At 34.0% G+C, this 19930-nt stretch overlaps 1 protein-coding gene across 4 annotated transcripts; it reads left to right on the top strand.

The window, feature by feature from the left end:
* Window positions 1-5846: 5846 nt before the first annotated feature.
* On the top strand, window positions 5847-18335 carry LOC149795417 (uncharacterized). 4 transcript variants are annotated; one of them, XM_089965201.1, is made up of 6 exons: window positions 5847-6144; window positions 10289-10364; window positions 13460-13522; window positions 15096-15281; window positions 15888-15924; window positions 16772-18335. In XM_089965201.1, the coding sequence occupies exons 4-6, from the start codon at window positions 15261-15263 to the stop codon at window positions 17050-17052; spliced, it is 339 nt and encodes a 112-aa protein (XP_089821327.1). In that variant the 5' UTR covers window positions 5847-6144; window positions 10289-10364; window positions 13460-13522; window positions 15096-15260; the 3' UTR covers window positions 17053-18335. The 4 variants fall into 4 exon arrangements, with proteins under 4 accessions (XP_089821327.1, XP_089821326.1, XP_089821328.1 ...); XM_089965202.1 differs by lacking the exon at window positions 5847-6144 and adding an exon at window positions 9201-9316; XM_089965200.1 differs by lacking the exon at window positions 15888-15924 and having other exon boundaries at window positions 5858-6144.
* Window positions 18336-19930: the final 1595 nt, after the last annotated feature.

Below are 19930 nucleotides of genomic sequence, written 5' to 3'. Positions count from 1 at the left end.
TTTTTTTGCCATTCTTTAAAAGTGTCGGAGAAATATGATGCGAAAACCTTTAATCCTTGGTTTAATGAAATATATAAAGAAAACATCTAATTTTTTTAGTACAATAAATCACTACTGAAATGTAGAAATACTAGAAGCAAGAACAGAAATTTAATCTGTGAAATGAGACTATGAAAGAAAATACAGGAACATATAGGCCTGAAGATGATAAACTGAAAACATTAGAATCTGAGAAAGTCAAATGTAATTATGAAAACTTGTACTCGAAGATGTTAAAGTTAAAAGAAGATGGGAATCCTAAGCCCTCAAACAATACAATTTTTACTGCTGAAAAATACTTTAAAGCTGTTAAAAGATTTATGATCATTTTCTATACAAGATGAAGATGTTTTTCACTTTAATGGAATATAGGAGCGTTTTAATGTTTTATTTAACGAACTAGATAAAGCTATATTCCGTAAAGATGGAGAAAAGACCTTAAATAATATTAGGCCACATTGCATATCTAGATATGAGTATTGCCGAGTTTCTTTGCTATGGCAAAGATATGGTTTAAATACATTCTGTAACTTCTTTAATGCTGTATTTAAAACTGGCCACATTCAATAAATTTGGTTGGAAGGTCTATTTATAACACTGCATTAAAGGGAAGAGGTTCATGATTGTACTTCTGAGATGGGTTGATAAATTATTCACACGTATACTTTAATAATAAAATTACTGAATGAAGGATTTTTTAAAGACCGAAAGAGTACAGTTGAAAGTATTTTCATTTTACTTAGGCTACACTCATATAGTATTAATCAAGGCAAGGGATAACGTATCAACTATAATTACATTAAGAAATCTTGGTTAAAGGAGAAATATTCTCCGTATGATCAATTAATTAGAGAACAATGTGAAAACAACAGTTGAATAAAATAATATACTAAGTGATGAATACTCTTTCAATCTTGATGTTCGGCAATGTTTGACACCATTTTTTTTCCCTTCAATATTTGTAAATGATTTACAGGAAGAGTTTGTCATGAATTGCATTGAAAGGTAAAGATATTAACATGTTATACCTTTTTATTCTTTTATGCAGACGACATTTTCATTGTTAGAGGTTCTACCGAAAGCCTTCACATCAAGCAACATTATTTGAAAGAGTCTTGTGCGAAGCGGAAACTTGTGGCTAACATTTCAAAAATACAAGTTATGATTTTTAGAAAAGGTGGTACATTACTTAGAAATATAACTTGTACAATTCTAAGTAAGTTTACATTTCATGGACTTTTTTTTATTACGTCTGATGGTTCTTTAATCAATGCATAGACATCATTGGCAGGCAAGCTAGAAACGTGTCATTTGTATTTGAAAATTACCTTTATGCCATTATAAGTTTACATACTTATAAAAAAAATAACGTGTCATGACTCTGTTTGAAGGAATGATAAAACATATCTTAAATTATTGTTATATATATATATATATATATATATATATATATATATATATATATATATATATATATATATATATATATATATATATATATATATAATCATATGGTCAATGACAGATAGTGATTGTTTGTGTCGAGGATTGAGTAAGATAAACAAAATCACTGTCCTAACGAACCCTGAACTTACAAAACATCTCCTAAACTTAAAAATAAAAATCGCAGTGAAAGAAAAACTGAATTAATCTACAAAGAAACTTCCTTCAATTGCTACCAGCACAGTCGTTAATCTCTTAAAGCACAACTTACAAAGACAAAAATACAACTGTTATCGAAAGCTTTGAGTTTCTGTCCCCGCCGAAAGACAATTGAAAGAGGTAAACTGCACAAGGACACTTAAGACATTATCCGCCAAATGAAACACATGGTCCATTTTGCTCTGCAGACAAAGTGAATCAGAGGAAGATATCAGCCGCGACCGACCCATGTTCAGAACAAAAAGTAGTTGGACACCATCAACCAGTTTCATTGCAAATCTATAAATATTCTTCTCCTCAGTTGAAAACGACACTTCAGAACACATCAATCATGCAAACAGAGTTTTCAGATTTGAGCAAAAAAAAAAAAGATGCCCTACATGCGCTGAAAAACAGAACAGACATCATAATCAAGACTGAAATAACGACCCCGATGTGGTCTTTATGAATAGAGAAGACTTCAAAAATAAAGCAAATAGACAATTAAGTCACGCCAGATTTTAACAAAAACTAGATCAAGATCCAGCAGTGTACAATGCAAAAATAGTCACAAGTATTATTGATGAAAAGTATCAAATCAGACACGTAGATCAGCAAGCCAAAGACAACTTTAACCCAGAAAACCCTAGACTTTTACCATTTATCCTGATCTACCATCCAGAAAACCATGTGGTTTTAGGTAAAATCACCCAGAAATACTGTCCCGTCGTGGACTCTTGCGAAACACAAAAGTTAATCCTTCCGAACAAACCAAAAGTAGCATACTGCTGACCGAAAAACATCGAAGACGTCCTAGTCAGAGCGACGCTTACGCTAATCACGAACCAAGACCATTCTGGCGAATCTACTCTCGGTGGAAATCAAATATGCAAAACCCGTCAACATAAGATAGAGACCAGCACAACAAGGAGCAAAAAATAAAAGTGAATATACATGGTCTATGCAGAACGTGCAATATTATTAATGTAATTAATCTAGTCACATTTAAACTCTCTGGCCTTCAGTATCTTGGAGAAAGTGAAAAGCTACACAAAAGAATAATTCATCAGAGATCTGAATGTATGACAACGAAGCTGGACAAAAGTCCTGTTGTAGACTAATTTTCTTCCCCTGGCCACACTTTCCCTGGCAGAAGATTCACCAAAACTTCCTAATTAGGGTACAAATTGAAGATGAGTAACATGGTGTAAACCGATAAGATAAATAATTAGAATATACTACTTGTATAATTGTTGTTATTGGGTCGACCTGCGGCCATATCATAATGATAAATCTACCAGACGTAGAATAATTTGTATTCATTGTGTCTTGCCAAAATATAAACTAGACCTTAAACATGTTGTGGTAACCCTTCAAAAAGACGGAAATATAAATACTAGTATATATCGATGTACATTTCCTTTGTAATATCTTCAGATATACGTCTAAAATTTAATTTAAATACGATGGTCAAGTACAAGTGGAAAGGCAGTATGCATAAGTGAATCAGAGATACATTACTCTTTGATACGTAATGGGGATTGCAGTTACATGTATCTATATGTACTACATTTGGTACAGGATTCCACGCAAACTCTGACGAATGCTAGATGCATCTATTCAGTTACATACTAGCAAAACTAGAGTGGAATTAAACTATTGCACTGACAAAATATTTAAGGATCGCAGAGCTTAATAAATCGGTGTACAGCACCTGCCAATGCTTTATATTATTATTAAAGCGTCCGCTCCGGATGCTGGAGGTCGCGGGTTCGAACTCCAGCCCATTCATACCAAAGACTTCTAAAAATGGTACTAACAGCTGCCTTGCTAGGCACTCAGCATTAAGAGGTTGGTGTTAGGACTGGTCGGCCTGGTGTCAGGATAATGTGACTGGGTGGGATATGCTACATGTCTGCGACATGATGCCCTAGTGCTAGACATCACTATAAACTGCCACACTGCAGACATGTATGTATGTATGTCCTTAAAAATACAGTCAAATTTGTTATATAAACAGCAATATATTAAGTCCCCGATGTACATCATCATACGGTTTGTTCATGCAGTTCGAGGATCACGCTTTAGAAGGTATGCATCAGCTAGGTATATATGTTCGATATGCAGTCGGCACAGTATCACAGCATCTCTGTCTTTTTCTTTTATACAAGAATAATGTTTGATGTCCTGAAGTTTGTGGAATTGTAGTTCCTCGTATTTTACCAATCGTGAAGGACATGCTAATTTATACAATACTTCAAGTCAGTATATGGAATCATATATTTGGAAAGGGAATCATCCATTTGGAAACGGGTGACTGCAGGACAGCTTTGACTGCTCCATTCATTATCCCTGACATCAATCGATTAGTCAGTTAACAGCAGAGAATACCCATGCAGGATGAAAACATATTTTTTTCTGCGATATTAACGGCTTGTAAGATGTAATGTCTGAAAGGTTTTCAATGTGGAAATTGTGTGTGTGTGTGTGTGTGTGTGTGTGTGTGTGAGAGAGAGAGAGAGAGAGAGAGAGAGAGAGAGAGAGAGAGAAAGTGTGTGTGTGTGTGTGTGTGTGTGAATTAGGTTTTTAACGTAGCTTTAATAATTTAGTTTTATAGCTACGCTGTCTCCAGTGTGGCAGTTTATAGTGATGTCTATCAATAGCGCATCATGCCGCACATATGTAGCATCACCCAGTCACGTTATCCAAGACCTCCCCCATCCGAGGCGGACGCTCTAACCACTTAGGCCACCGGAGCATTAAATGGAAATATAATCCGATAATTGTATTTAAAACAATTATTTGAGAGGTTTCATTTTAGTTAAAAGCTTTTTGTGGCTGTAATTTCTGCAATAAAACTGACACTCCATGCAATAACTGGCTGGAGATTGTGTCATCAGATTTTGCAATGGCAGCTCCAATTGTGTCTCCAGCTTTCGAATCGTCTGTGTACAGGGACATATGACTACTGTAGACGGCTCTGATTTCATTGAAATTACTCTGGAAAATGGGAGAATTTGTTGATAACTCTTTTAATTCGCAAAAGTTGAATATTATCTTTGGAGGTTTTCATAACCACGATTCCGACTTTGAAATACAGAATTTAGCAGTATTTGCGACATTGATTATTTCTGTTTCTGTGTGCTGTGTGTGGACAAAATCGTATGCCAAATGGCGGAATGAAATTTGGTTTCTGGGTGTATAGGCGTATAAAATATATATATATATATATATATATATATATATATATATATATATATATATATATATATATATATATATATATATATATATATATATATATATATGTATGTATGTATGTATGTATGTATATATGGGCCTTGCTATGCTGAATTAGATAGATTTGAAGATAATTTGGTAGAATACTGAAGAGTCAATTTCCTTAGTCTAAGGTAAAGTGATGCTTACTATTTGCATCAACGAGACTGAGCGAAACTGCATCGACAGTCTGATTGTACGCCATCTGTCGAGATTGTGGACTTAGCTGAGGAAGACATGCCCCAAGATTTATATGTATTTATTGAAAGATATATTGTGTACAATAGACGATGATGAGTTCCGAATAATGACATGCGTGATTTTACACGAAGCCAGGTAAATGCGGCCATAACAACAGTCTTACCAGATGAAGGACATGGCAGCGCAGCCGTGAGAATGGTCTTTTAGCTGCGGTACGCGACCGTACGAAAACTTTCAGTCACAAAAGAATGCCTATAATGAACCGATAGCAGGCACGGACTGACCATTTTTGTGACATTTAGTTTGAATATTTGTTTCTTATTTGGCAAGTTAGTAGGACCGTATAGTTTATGTAGAATTGTGTGTCTATTTACTAAAAGTGTGCATAATATCCAATAAATGTGCACAAAAAAGAAAGAAAAAATAAACATGGCCATATTTCAAGTGAATAGTGACTTTACATTTGTGTGTTTGTGTAATTTCGTTCAGCCGAGGAGGGGAGGCAAGATTGTAAATCCCTGGAACAACCCCCATCCAGCCATGTTATGCGATAACTTAGGCGTATCTCTGTATGTGCATAGGTGGGTCGATAGTTAAACAGGTACGTTGGTAGGCATGCACGAAGAGTGTATTTTACAAAATGTACCACATACGGTCTTCGATAAAAATAGACGATTTTTAAAAGGTATACGTCGTCATCAAGCAATCGTAGTGTTCTTAACCATTTATGTATTTATCCATCTTTACTGGTCACACTGAAACTGTCACACGGTTATTTAATTATCTCAGTACTGTCGCTGTTTAAAACTTTCAACAGAATGTGTGTTCAGTTATTCATCGTGCACACAGCCATGCAAATATAATGTAAATAGTAAAGTAGGACAGCTAAAAATAGACCCGTCTCAACACCACTTATTCGAAGACTGTAATAAGAGGTAGTCAACAGAAAAAACAAAGGATTTATGGATAAATACCTTCGTTAAGGTATGTATGAATTTAGTGGTATCAATCAGACATTGTCAAATTACTTACGTAGAGTTTAAAAAGGAAAGCTGTATATATTACACCTGTAAAGTATAGCAATCAGGCCGTCAGAATCTAAACTTCTAAGCACATTTCTTTGTTTACGTGTATTTCCCCGTGTGTTGATACAGTTACGCTATCGATGTTATTCCACATATGCCAGTATAATAAAAACAATCTGGAGTCGGCCATTTATCCACCTAAAACGTCCTCCCGTTTGTATCAACTATGTCGCATAGGCATTTTTTAAAAGTATTGAATTTATTTACTCCTGTTTTTAAAAATGGGTAACCCTTTGTGCATAATACTCGGTGCATGTCCAAGGTATACGTTATAAAATTGCGCTATTTAAAGCCGAGGCTCCGATTAGGGAATACAAGATCAAAGGGATTTTATTGAAATATTATATATGTATGCATGAAGACATACGCTGACATAAACATGGAAACATTTTTATGCACATCCGGTAAATAAAGCAACAATCAAAACACTAGCTTGGTGGGGACCTATTTAAGACAGTTATTAAAAAAATACAGGTTTATGATACAGAATAAATAAAAAATAATCTATGGCGTATTTATGTTTACATTTTGAATTAGGTCAACATAAATTATGACACTTTTCCTTAATAAACCAGCATAAGAAAAATAATAAGTGATAACTGTATTTGCTCGTGTATAAGTCGAGTAAAACTGCACGGATCCAGATCTGAATGAGCGTGTGCTCCCCACCAAAACCCCGAATTGTACAGATGTGCTCCCCACCAAAACCCCGAATTGTACAATTTGATCTGTTTTACAAAAACAAATAGCCATGAAAATAAATTCAGGCGACACATGTACAACGTAGAGGACTCGTCTAGCGCCCTGCTATGACAGGATTATCTTTTCAGTGGCTGCGCCAGGGGAAGGCGGTGTGAGAGGGGGTTTATTGTTCCTCAGCTGAAATTTTTATAGTATTTCATCCTCGCATGGTGTAACAGAGACAATTCTTTGCAAAACGTTTATGGGGAAGGGTGGGAATGGAGTTTGGGTGATGAAGGAGGTTAGCAGCTGACAACAGCTGTTCTCTTTATCGAAGTAGAGGCCTCACTAAAGAACATTGTTCCCGGGCGCCTCGAACCTCGTACCGCCATTGATTATTTGAAGGACATCGGCCATTGTCTGTATAAGGACATTTTCTTTACAACATACAGTGCCTTTTTATGACCAGCTGCTTTTAATAGAGGTTAAATATGAATCTAACAAAACGATTTCCAATAGTGCAAAGAGAGAGAGAGAGAGAGAGAGAGAGAGAGAGAGAGAGAGAGAGAGCACAGCGCATATTTATGCCGGTTGGTATAAGAGTGCGTTTACTATAACCAGTACCAGAGTTTCGATCCGATTAATCGTCTTTGTTTTCAAGGCTTTATTAACACCGGTCATTACCAGCTCATCAGAACGTCATATTACAACTGCCTGTCAAATCGAATAGTCATCCAGTTGATGTGTAAAAACTAATCAATACCGATTCCTAACATTTTGTGTGAGGCACAAAGGGAACTAATTGCATACATTATTTCTTTTGAACGTGACATGATTTACATTTCCTCAGTCACTTCACGGTCACTAAACGTTTCTCTCTCTCTCTCTCTCTCTCTCTCTCTCTCTCTCTCTCTCTCTCTCTCTCAGGCATAAATGAAGGTCTGATGATGTAAATCACGTTTTAAGTAAAGATAGGTATTTATCTAGGTAAGTAACCTGGAATATACAGAGAGAGAGAGAGAGAGAGAGAGGTCCAGTCATTTCCTTTACTCAGTACATTCCTTTAACAGCCACTTGAGTAAAGCAACTATGATAGTTTTACTCTAAGCTGACACGTTGAGAAAGGTAGCATTGTAATTCATGCAGCCTGGACCAATATTTTCGTGCATTTGAAAATATTTCATTCCTTGGACAATGTCAGTAGATTGTTCTACTAATATCCGTATGACGTTCTCCTCTCTTAATAGCGGTAAAAATGATATATGGCGGTCCCAGCTGTCTGTATGTGACAAAGCCCACCAATAACTTCCTTTACTAATTATAGGCTTACTGGACGCTATGTATAGCCTATCACGCTTCGAAGTAGCGTTAAACACCACAGAACCAAAACCAAATCTTTTGTCCTCCCAAAAAAACCAAACGATTTTTTTTGTTTGTTGCTGGATTGTTTAATTTTTGTTGTGGGGGATAGATTAAGTTTATTCATTATGAAAGAAATGAGCATTGAAAACAAAACTGACTTCATCATTTTTGATATTATTATGTTACGTTATTATAAGATTCATTACCACCATGTCGGCTAATTCTGCGCAACGATCCGTCTTTGCTGTAAACATTGGATCACGTGTTATTTTCGTGCAATAATCCATTTTGTATCAAGAAAGAACGATCGTACTATAATTAAGAAAAGTGATATTCATAAAGTATACAAAAAATATCCCACATTTAGACTCGAAAAGCACATGAAAATATAATTTCTAAATGGCAACGTGAAGACCCACTCCATGACTTCTTGAACTGTAACCCAGAAAACCCGATTTACTATGTGTCTTATAGAATCATACAAATAAATGCATTATATAAAAGATGGAAATGTAAATGCTGCATTTTAATCCAAGAAGTTGTCCCACACGTACAAAATCGTCTGCTACCCAGCTGGTCAACTTGCCGCTAGAACATATATTCTCAAGAAATTTCTCGTTGTATAGTCAGTTTCTAAATTCTGTAGTAATTTTTGCCCATCACCTACACGTTGTAAATACATTGCATCCTATTCATTGTTGTTTTTCTTCCACATACTAACTGTTTTTTACAAGATCGGTTAAGTTTGCTGAATATCTCTTGCGATTTATTGGCATTTTTACACTGAATTTTGTAAAACTAACTATAAACCTGACCTAATTACTCGACTGAAATGCTGACAGAAACAGTCCAAAGTAATATATTTCATTTATATAGCCCGATGGATAAACATTACTTCTTTTCAAAGCTGTGCGCAGAATAGGCCGACATATCGCGAGTCAGGAAAACACCGGGATAGTATCCCCTGTGTCCAAAATTAATATTATTTTGAACAGAATATTCTGGTGACAATTGCCTCTTTTCAAATGGTAAGCATTGCTTCATTTTATTTTTGTCAATCGGTCGAATTCGTATGCGTTTTGCTTCATTATTGGAAACGGAAACCTTAGGTGCGCAGCAGTGCCCGACATCATTGTACGTTATTTCATTTTTGACATGATTGGTAGGCTAAACTTATGTCTTCCTTGTAAATTAGATAAAATTCAGTTATAAACCAATCAAGCCTTACGCGCAAGATATGTAATCTTTTGGCAATAGAATTACTCGATAAGTGACCGGGAAGAGGCCCACACTATTGTTATGTCATGGTGCACGTTTTAAGAAGATTAATTAGTTTCACACATGCTGTATCATGTGTAATATTTTTAAAAATAGACTGGATCAAGTGCAGCGATATGGCAATTCATTTTGAGGGTTGTTTTTAAATAACGTAATGAATCTTAGAGAAACGTAATGAAATAACGTAATTAATCTTAGAATAACGTAATGAATCTTAGAATAACGTAATGATTCTTAGAATAACGTAATGAAATTTACATAAATTTGTGCTTTGTAATATTTATTCTTCTATTTTTGGTGGTTCTTGTTCCACTGAAAATCAAGAACGATATATAAATATCACGTAAGCCGCCCTCTTTATGTCCCAAGACTTAACCCGCACGAGTTACTTCCCCTAGAGCAAGACGCATAGTCGATACAATACACTGGTAGGTATTGTCTTTTCCTTGTACCTGCTTCAGTGTAAGATATAAGACAAGGCTGTGATTTCCTGAACTAGTTTTTGGTTTGTAAGGCAATGATTTGTTTAAAATTTCTCATTACATTCCGCACAATGCTGTTTTGTCCTGCCTTTATATAGAATAACTTCGGATACGTAAAATCTAATATCTTTTTTAAGCACACTTTTGTCACAAGTTTTCTAACGAATTGTGTACTTATGATAATTGCTTTTGATTTGTTCTTTTTAAATTCTTAATTTAATTCTTCTTGTTTGAATTCAGGGGTATTGTACATTTTTCCAGCGACTCAGCAGGATCGTCAACCGCAAGGCCATGACAACGAAGCAAGTTGTCGCGAGTGAGTATTTTGAATATTTACTTGTGTCAGATAAAAAATTATAGAGGTCTTCCGATTGGCTAACGGCAATGATTTGCTGTACGATCGACTTTAATTTCCATTTGACGCAGGAATGGACTACTGTTATAATGCCTGTTCCAGCGGGCACGTTTGCTACATGGCTACGTCATATGATGTCATGTGAAATACTGAATCTATTATTGCCTTCTCCGATGGAAACTGTTCTCTTAGAATGTTGACTGATGACGTTTGTGAGTTTTGTGTGTGTGTGTGTATGTGTGTGTGCCTCACCTTCGGCCCACCTGACAAAGCTACAGGACAATAATCCAGGTTTCGTCAAGCTCAGATCACATACCAACGATTGTTTTGTTGTATCACGTGACTATCGCGTTGACATGCGCTCTCTGTTTGAAGAATCTGGCTCGTTTTTCTCGGAACACATATGTTATGAATTATGTATCCTTGTTGTTTTACAAACTGTATTTTACTTTCACTTAATGCTTTCGAATGTTTGGAAAGCGGTTTATAGTTGCATGGGTGCCCGCACACAGGGGCAGGGAGAAGGGGGGGGGGACCCTTCGATATTTCACCTCGAAACATGTTTTGCCCTACATCCATATAACGCAATAGCTGACCACTTTATCATTGCCTCTCCCACCTCCCAGGCCCCCTGAAAATTATTCTGCGGGTGCCCCTGTATTGTTGATATCAGGTGAATGTTGAACTTTGATGTCATTGACATTTAGGTTGCGAGATTTGTGCAGTCATTTGACTAGAAATGCAAATGACGAGTTGCATGAAAATTTCATAATCGCTGTAGTTTCGTCTAGTCTGTCAGTCGAATAAAAGACATCACGAATATAATACTCGCCATGTCTCAGAAAATAAATCATATTCCTATAGGTTTCACGCAGGTATGACTCGATGCAACATTATTTAAGTTTGTTTGACCCGCTAGTAAGCGGCTCTCCAATGCCGCCACGAGATGGTGGCTGCGAATTTCAACTTTTCGATACGCAATTGAATATGACTCCACACCCCAACGAAAATGTCCAAATGTCAAAAATTGAGTGAGAAGGGTAAGACGAAGCTAGGATTATAGGACAACAGTTCTAGTTGAGATGAGAATAGTAGAATAGTAAGAAGAAGGTATGTGTTAGAAAATGTAGTTTCTGCCGTTTATTTTGCGTCCTGTTTCACAAAAAGTCAAGGGCAGAAATGTTGTCTTTATGATCTGTCTTAACTCAACGCTGTTTGATCTTAATCTAACTAATATATGGAGCCGAATTTGAAAATGAGTCGGAACTCATATGACATCTGTGATTCTGGGGCATATAAAAAACGCTCACCTTTTAACTGAACAAAACATGGAAATGGTGCCCAACATTCGATTTATAACACTCCTTCAACCCAAGGTGCATCTGAGCTTTGTTTCCCTTTACTCTTATTTGTTCATCAGAGCGCCCAAAGTTTTTAATCTGACCTCAGTACTGACACTAGTTTTTGTCATTTACTCAATCTGACCCTCATTTTGGACAACATAGGGGTTTTGACTTTTAATCTGGCCCCAATAGGTTAAAACTGATGTATATATATATATATATATATATATATATATATATATATATATATATATATATATATATATATATATTGTGCTTGCCCTTTGACCATGCTTGAGGAAAGGGTTCTAGACTATCTAACGTTAGTGAGTTTTTTTTTTATACAAAGAATCTGGTTACTATCATTTGAGTTCATACGTTTTTTCCCACGGAAATTACATTGTCTTAGGTAAATTGAAATTAGTATATATAGAATTTAGGTAAATACAATCTTTATTCTTCTTTCATATCAGTCTTTGAGAATATATGATTCGAGGTTTTAGTTGTGTTTAGATATATTTTGATAGGAACCATTTATTTTAATTATTTTTTGGAATTACAGATGGCGCATTGACCTCAACAATATTTTGGGATTATTGTTAATTTGTTTAAAGACATCTTGGATTATATCATTGTTACACTTTCAAGACCGTACATCAGCACATTAACGATCATTGGAATTCATTCGGAACATTCTATACATTTGGACTTGTATAGAACATTTATGGATACTTTGGATTTCATTCACAATAAGGCAAATGTCTTTTGAATTTGACTTTGTATTTTAGGAAAGTTAATTGTTTAATTTTATACAAACTTGTAGGTTTCGCGTGTTTCTGTAGTGGCCCCGAGTGGCCGAGTGCTTTAAAGCGCTCACCGTTCTGGATCACTGCCATCTCACCTCTGTCTGTGTGGGTTCGAGTCTCTGGTTGGGGCAATGTGGATATGTGAGAAAACTTACCAGTAGCTTCTCGTGGGTCGGTGGTTCTTTCGGGGGTTTTCCTGGGTTCTTCCTCCACCATTTATACTGGCCGTCATGTATAGCCTATCTTGTGTTGAAAAATGGCGTTAAACCCTACAACAACAACTATAACAATAACAGCGTCTTTCTGTTATTTACTTTCAGACGACAGAGTCGTAAACAGTTGTGTTTTGCCAAAAATAAACTAATATGAGGCAAATTTTTCAAAGACATTGAATGAATGCAGAAGTTTGGCGTGTACCAACTTTGGTTCTTGCGTTTGCAACAATTATGTCAGCTAGCAATGGCTTGACCTTTACTTTCGATTGTTCGTGTGCCGAAACTTAGCAATGTGGATGTATATCAAGACCAGAGAAATTGCTCTATTAAAGTTAAGTCACTGTGACCTGTTTTTAACGTTGAAGTGTCATCTTTTTGTTACACCTTATGTATAATGGAAAATGTCTGCATTCATGAACATTGCTTTAGGAATGCATCTCAAGGAAAATATATAAACATTACCAAAATCAGATCAATACGATTTATTTTTTAGGTTTGAATGACTTTGGAATTTCTCTCTGCTCCATTCTTTTTATATTGTCGGCTGTCCAAAATGTACTTTTGTTGGCGAGGGCATTGAGTAAACAACTCGTTTTATTTTTATTTTACTTCTACATTTTATCATGCTTTCATATTCTCTCGACGTATGACTAGTCTTAACCCTGTTCTAAAAATATATCTTTCCATTTCAGGGATAGCAAAGGTCGTATTCTGCATATCATGGTTTGTTCTGGGCCTGACTCAAGCGTTAATTGGTAAACCTAATTCTTTCTCTGACATTGTGCAAAATAAAATTGACAGGAAAAGGCAGGTGTGTTTGAGGCATGTTAACATATGCTTGACGCAAGAGAAAACCACCTTTTGAATGTACGCACAAAATAATACGTAATGACTGTACGCATATATATATATATATATATATATATATATATATATATATATATATATATATATATATATATATATATATATATATATATATATCTATATATATATATATACATATATACATATATACATATATATATATATATATATATATATATATATATATATATATATATATATATATATATATATATATATATACATATATATATATATATACATATATATATATATATATATATATATATATATATATATATATATATATATATATATATATATATATATATATATATATATATATATATATATATATATATATATTGTTATGTATATTTGATTTAATTATATCTGATTTAATTTATATTTAATTTTCAATTTAATTGTTTGTTTGTCAGTTTTATTTTTTTATATTTTTCATTACATGTTGTTGTAATGTAAATTTACTCACTAGAGAGGATACTTTTTCCAGAAAATAGTTTGACATTGACTGTTCGTTTTAATAAACACCAGGTGTTGACCTAGATCCTGACCTTGACTCAAAATTAGTAGAAACCACGTAAATAAGTTCTATTTTTATTTTAAAATGATTGGTTGTTGTTGAGGCTATGATGGGACTACTGATTTAAGATGTAAACAATTTTTTTAAATTTTATTTCTTAGAGTAAAATGATCCGTTTTCGTCAGGGCCACACTGGGTGTACGTGATCTTTAACAAGTAAATAATTTGGACGAGGTTCTGGAACATGATCACGTGACCCACTTTTTGTGTTTTAGAATACGATAAAACCTTTGTTTTGGAGAGATATTCTCAGACGTTGGGCTTTTTCTTTATACTGGAAGGTGTATGTTGTGCTGTTTGGAGTTATTTCAAATAACTTTGATTCAAAAGGACTAATTCTTTTTGGCTGGAAAATACGTGTGCTCATGTGAAATTCTTGAACAAAGACAGAATTTATAAAAATTTATTCAGATTTCCTAAACCGGAGTGATATTTCTTCTTTTTACAAGGAACTTTAGACTTCAACACTACAGATTACAACATACGTTATTGTCTTCCATCTTGGATTCTTCGTCAGGACTCGAACTTGAAATCAGTAGAACATTTTGTTATTAGGACTTCTGAAACTTTATTCGTGGATTATTCTTGGATTATTTTTGGATTCGGTCCTTAAAACCATAAGTTCATATTGTTTCATTTTTACAGAATTTTTTCAGGGAAACAAATTACTATATTTTTTCAAAACTTGATGTTTTCACTGTTTGTTGTGTTACTGTTTATTCGAGCCTAAACACGTAACAATGTATATATATATATATATATATATATATATATATATATATATATATATATATATATATATATATATATATATATATATATATATATATATAACACAAAACTACATTAGTCTCATTTTAGTTTTGATCTTTTTACAGGGTTCTTAAACAATGGCCAGTGTAACAAGTCCAAACACTTGCCTATGTTTCTGGGAATTCACGGAATGATAAACGGTGTATGTGGAATCATTGTTATGCCATGTTTTCTGATAGAACATAACGGCTTTTATGCACGCTTAATATTCTACACCTACTGGGGTATAAATGGCACCCTCATATTATATGGTAAGGTATTTTTCCTTAATGAGAAGCACATTTCTATCTGTTTCCTATATTAATCAAACCTTGATAAACTGCAGCGTGTTTTAGTGGATGATATGACAAGTTACTGTAAAACTTCGTTAATACAATTACCGATGCAACAAATTAATGGCTTGTACACACCGAATTCATGTTTCCATTGAGCCATTTAGGTAAAAATAGCAATATGGATATGATGGATTTTGGATATGGAATAAAGTAATTATAGAGGGAACATTATGTTCATTCTATTGGATGTTTTCACTCCGTTTTCAGAGCTTAAGGTATTTCGGGACACAACTCTTGCAAGCATGTCCAGTCTGTTGGATTTGCTCCTCTTAAGCATCAAGTTGGGTATTCTTACGCCCTGTGTCAATTTTTGGGGACAAACGATACAGAAAAGAAGTGCGATCAAAACAAACAAAATGTGCAGATTTAGCTATTGAAATTGATTAAGTGTTATTTACAGTAGTGGTCGACTGATTCCAAAGGTTGAGGCAAACAGTAGTAAAGGACAAATGATAACCATATCATATTTATACAAAGGGTAGATTTGATACTTTTTAATTTTTTAATTTTTTTCTTCTTCAGATTCATAAAATTAACAACGCATTTAAAGCTGAAAATGGTAATAATGTTTCATCATAAAATAATAAGGATAGATTGAATTATGGATATAACGAAGTATATTTAGTGGCTTCCATGAGGTTGTTAGAAAGCAGGTTGACTAATACGTAAAATTGTTTTTCAAATCTGAAAGAATTTACAATGTCCACGCTAAATGACTGGCATGGTCTATAATTAGCTATTGTTCAATTCACTCATATTTTGTTTCTGAAAATTCAGGCCCTGATTATGTGGAATGGATTATAAAGTTTTAGCGTTATGTTATTGCATGGCTTCGCCTTTCTGTAAGACTTTCTGTAGTCTTTAAGGAATACAATACGACCTAGCCCTTCATAGCCATGGTGGACATCATTCGCAGATCAGCTTGTTAATAATTCTACTTAATTTGGGATAATTATCTTGAACAAAATCATGCAAAACAAACAAAATCCTTTCATAATTCCGTTACCTCTTAGACTGTAGAGCTAAATGCCAAGTGGCAAGATGTCCGTTACACTAAACGGTTTAAGTGCGATGGGACAAGTTGTCCTTTAGACTGAACGGTTTAAATACGATGTGACACGTTGCCTCTTAGATTGAACTATTTAAAGTTTTGAAAAAATTAAGATATTATATAGATTTATAACGCCATTTTTATATGATTAGTGAACTGAGAACCTGCCCAAGGTATGCTGTTAATGTATATTATTTCGTTAATAATATAATAATAGGCTTAGATATCCAAACTATTACATATGATACGTTTTCATTCTATTTGACAAAGACTCTCTCTCTCTCTCTCTCTCTCTCTCTCTCTCTCTCTCTCTCTCGCTCTCCATCCTTTTATTGATTTCAATTTTTCCTTTCAGGAATTATCCAGTCAGGTGTCACTCATGCCGACATTCTTTCGTGTGTTCAAAATTGCGAGTCTTGTGCTAATGTTGTATCAGTAGGAGCCTTAATAACGGAAATACTCATTTTCATTCTGTTCTTTTTTGCATCCATCATTGCTATAGCACATGAATGTAGGACACGTGGACATTTTTGCCGGGGAAATAGCGAAACTCAGAACAATACGTCATATGACCCGGCCAGTCAACAGGATCATCACACTGGTAGAATTCCGTCAGCACCTCCAGCGTATAGATGATGTAGTTGTGATTTTAATTGTTTTCTTCATGCAAATCCATTAGCTCTGCATTCATAAAAACTCTGAGTATGTTAGTTCTAATCTTCATAAATTAATTTTTTTCTTCACGCAAATCCATTAGATCTGCATTCATAAAAACTCTGAGTATGTTAGTTCTAATCTTCATAAATGAAAGTACTAATGTATTATTTTATGCTTGTATTTATTTTTATGTTCAGATGACGCTATGGACTTATATATCTGACATTTGATTATTCATACTTTTGTAAGGCGCATGTGTTTCCCGTACCAGCGCCAGGATGTGAGTTCATGAAGATTAATTTGTAGATAATTCGGTAATTTTCTGTGATATTTTACAAAGTGGCATGAACCTTAAACATCAACTTAATACGCTTGTAATCGTGTATTCAATTTAATACGGGAGATAAATATACAATAAACTGAAACCTTTCTTTATCATGTGGGGTATTTGTACAGGACAACGACCATAATGAAATTATTTTGCTATCAGCCGATTATATAAATAATAAATAATGTGTAGCTATTTTTCAAAATACATATACATTATGGTTACCAGGATGTGGCTAAATTGTATGTACCATTATTTTGTTGATTTATTAGATATACGAAATATGTGAACATAAAAGTTATAGAACTGACTATTGTTATTTTGAGCTCGTCTGGTACTGTTGTTTTACGCTCAACAGTTGAAAGGTACATCGCCTGCGCCAGAAAAAGCGAAACTATTTCTTGTTCTTTCTTTATAAACTCCTTCCACTAAAATAAAACTTTGTGATAAACAGAATGTGCAATGATAGTAATATTATATAAATGGTTGAATAATTTCCATTTCTTGCTCGCCTAGTCTGTTTCTGATGCAAGTCGAATTTAACTTGGACTCTCTGTAGGTGACTCTTGGGTACTCGCAGTGATACTTAGCCAATTTCTAATTATTTTGGTAGACGAACTTCCGGTTAGATGAGAGAAGAACATATTTTTATAAAATGATAAATGTTGGGAAAAGAGTGATGAAAAATGTCAGGAGGATCATTAATATACAAATCAAGCACTTTAGGAGTAAGATTGTAACCCAGTTTTATACATATATTATTATTAATGGAATCTGTTGTACCATGCTATAATTTTACACAATAATTAGCATACTTACGAAGATACAAATGAATCTAACCTTGCATATATGATGTAGTTATTTTAGAAATATTTGTTTTTCTTCATACAGTTTCAAATGATTTGTACAGGTCAATAAAGCATCCACTGTTTTCCTTTTTGGTCTTTATTTTGTGTTTTTCTTGAGCAAAATGTAGTTGAAATAAAAAGCCATTTATTCTTCACCAAAGTTTAAAACCAATTATGTATCAGTTAATAATATTGAGTTATCAATATTATATGATATGTTACAGGAACAGTGTTAAGAAAAAAGGCAAAAGGATGTTAGGATGATAAAGTGTATAAAAAGAAAATGGGACAAATTACAAGCACTATCTGTCTTTGTTCGGGGTACATGCATTTGGTGTGGAATAGGGGGATCATATATAGATTGGAAGCAGCTAAAGTTTAAAGTGGAACGAACTTAAATTTAAAGGAGTACATTTGTTCGCTCTAAGTGTTTGAAACCAGTGTGATCTATATTAATACTAATAATAATACATTTTTGAATGTTGTATTTTTTTTAAAGTGAATTTATCTGATCAAGATTCTGAATCGAAACGAAGCAAATTACAAACACAAGGTGCCTTAATTCCAGGTGCATAAAGTTTGTGAGTAATATGAAGATCGGATACAGATTTAAAATAATTAAAACCGGAAGTGGAACGCACTTATATTTAAACGTGTACCTTAAATGAGTATATTAAGTGAATGGAAATATACACCAAAACTGTATTCAAATCCACTGTTCATTTGTAAACATATACCTTCAAACATTCGCTGAGATAGTCTGGGCTACGAGAGCATTCATGATGGATATAGTTACATTGCTCTGCCGATAGAAAGATGAATTCAAGTTATGAACCAATACGAGGAACCAATTTATAAGGTTGCCAAATTCGTTTAACCCACACAGAACCAGCTGCTTTTGTGATGTGGCAAAATAACTGCTGCATATTCCTTATGCAAACTCAAGTTTATTGATATATTCCGATATACTATTAAAAGATGTATTTTTAAAAGAAAGCCCAACTTATAACAAAAACAATATCCAAGGATTCTGAATATAAAACTGAAATTCTTGCTGAAATTTTGAATACATATACATATACATTTAATAACACGTATGTAGGGCAAGCATTTCGAATTTACTTCAGGGTTTTCATATTTTCAAATTGCATGGTTCATTGTCTGATTTTATTTCACGCCCTCATACATTCTTTTGATTTTTCTAATCGTAGAAGAGTTCATTCAGCCTCGCGGTAAATAAGTATACGAATATATCTAAGCCATGCAATGTACAGAAGAATATAGCTTATAATACCTTTTCTAATTAAAAAATGTGTTCTTTACATACAGCATGCTTGAACACTTCTACAAATACTAGCACTAAAATATTTGTAATGCAATGAAAACTAGAGAAATTAAGGGTGAGTAATGATATAAATTTTAAACTGCACAACCGATGTAGCAGAACCTAGGTACCCAAGCGTCACAGTATGTAAGGTTCTAATGATTAACTTACTATACAGAATCATATAATCAATCACTGTACCTCCGGCTGAAATTGCCCATTGAGGATGGATTTCATACAAAGTGCCAATTTATACATTCACATTGTTTTTCTGCATTCTTGACATGACTAAAATTTAAAACAGCAAATAACTCCAGATTAAAGCAAATGCTTGCTAATGAGCCGAACGGTTGAATT

This window comes from Sinohyriopsis cumingii, chromosome 7 (assembly GCF_028554795.1).
Source record: "Sinohyriopsis cumingii isolate HCF-2022 chromosome 7, ASM2855479v2, whole genome shotgun sequence".
Taxonomy (NCBI): Eukaryota; Metazoa; Mollusca; class Bivalvia; order Unionida; family Unionidae; genus Sinohyriopsis; species Sinohyriopsis cumingii.
The sequence above is the reverse complement of the archived record's forward strand: the minus strand, read 5'-3'. Positions and strand labels throughout refer to the sequence as shown.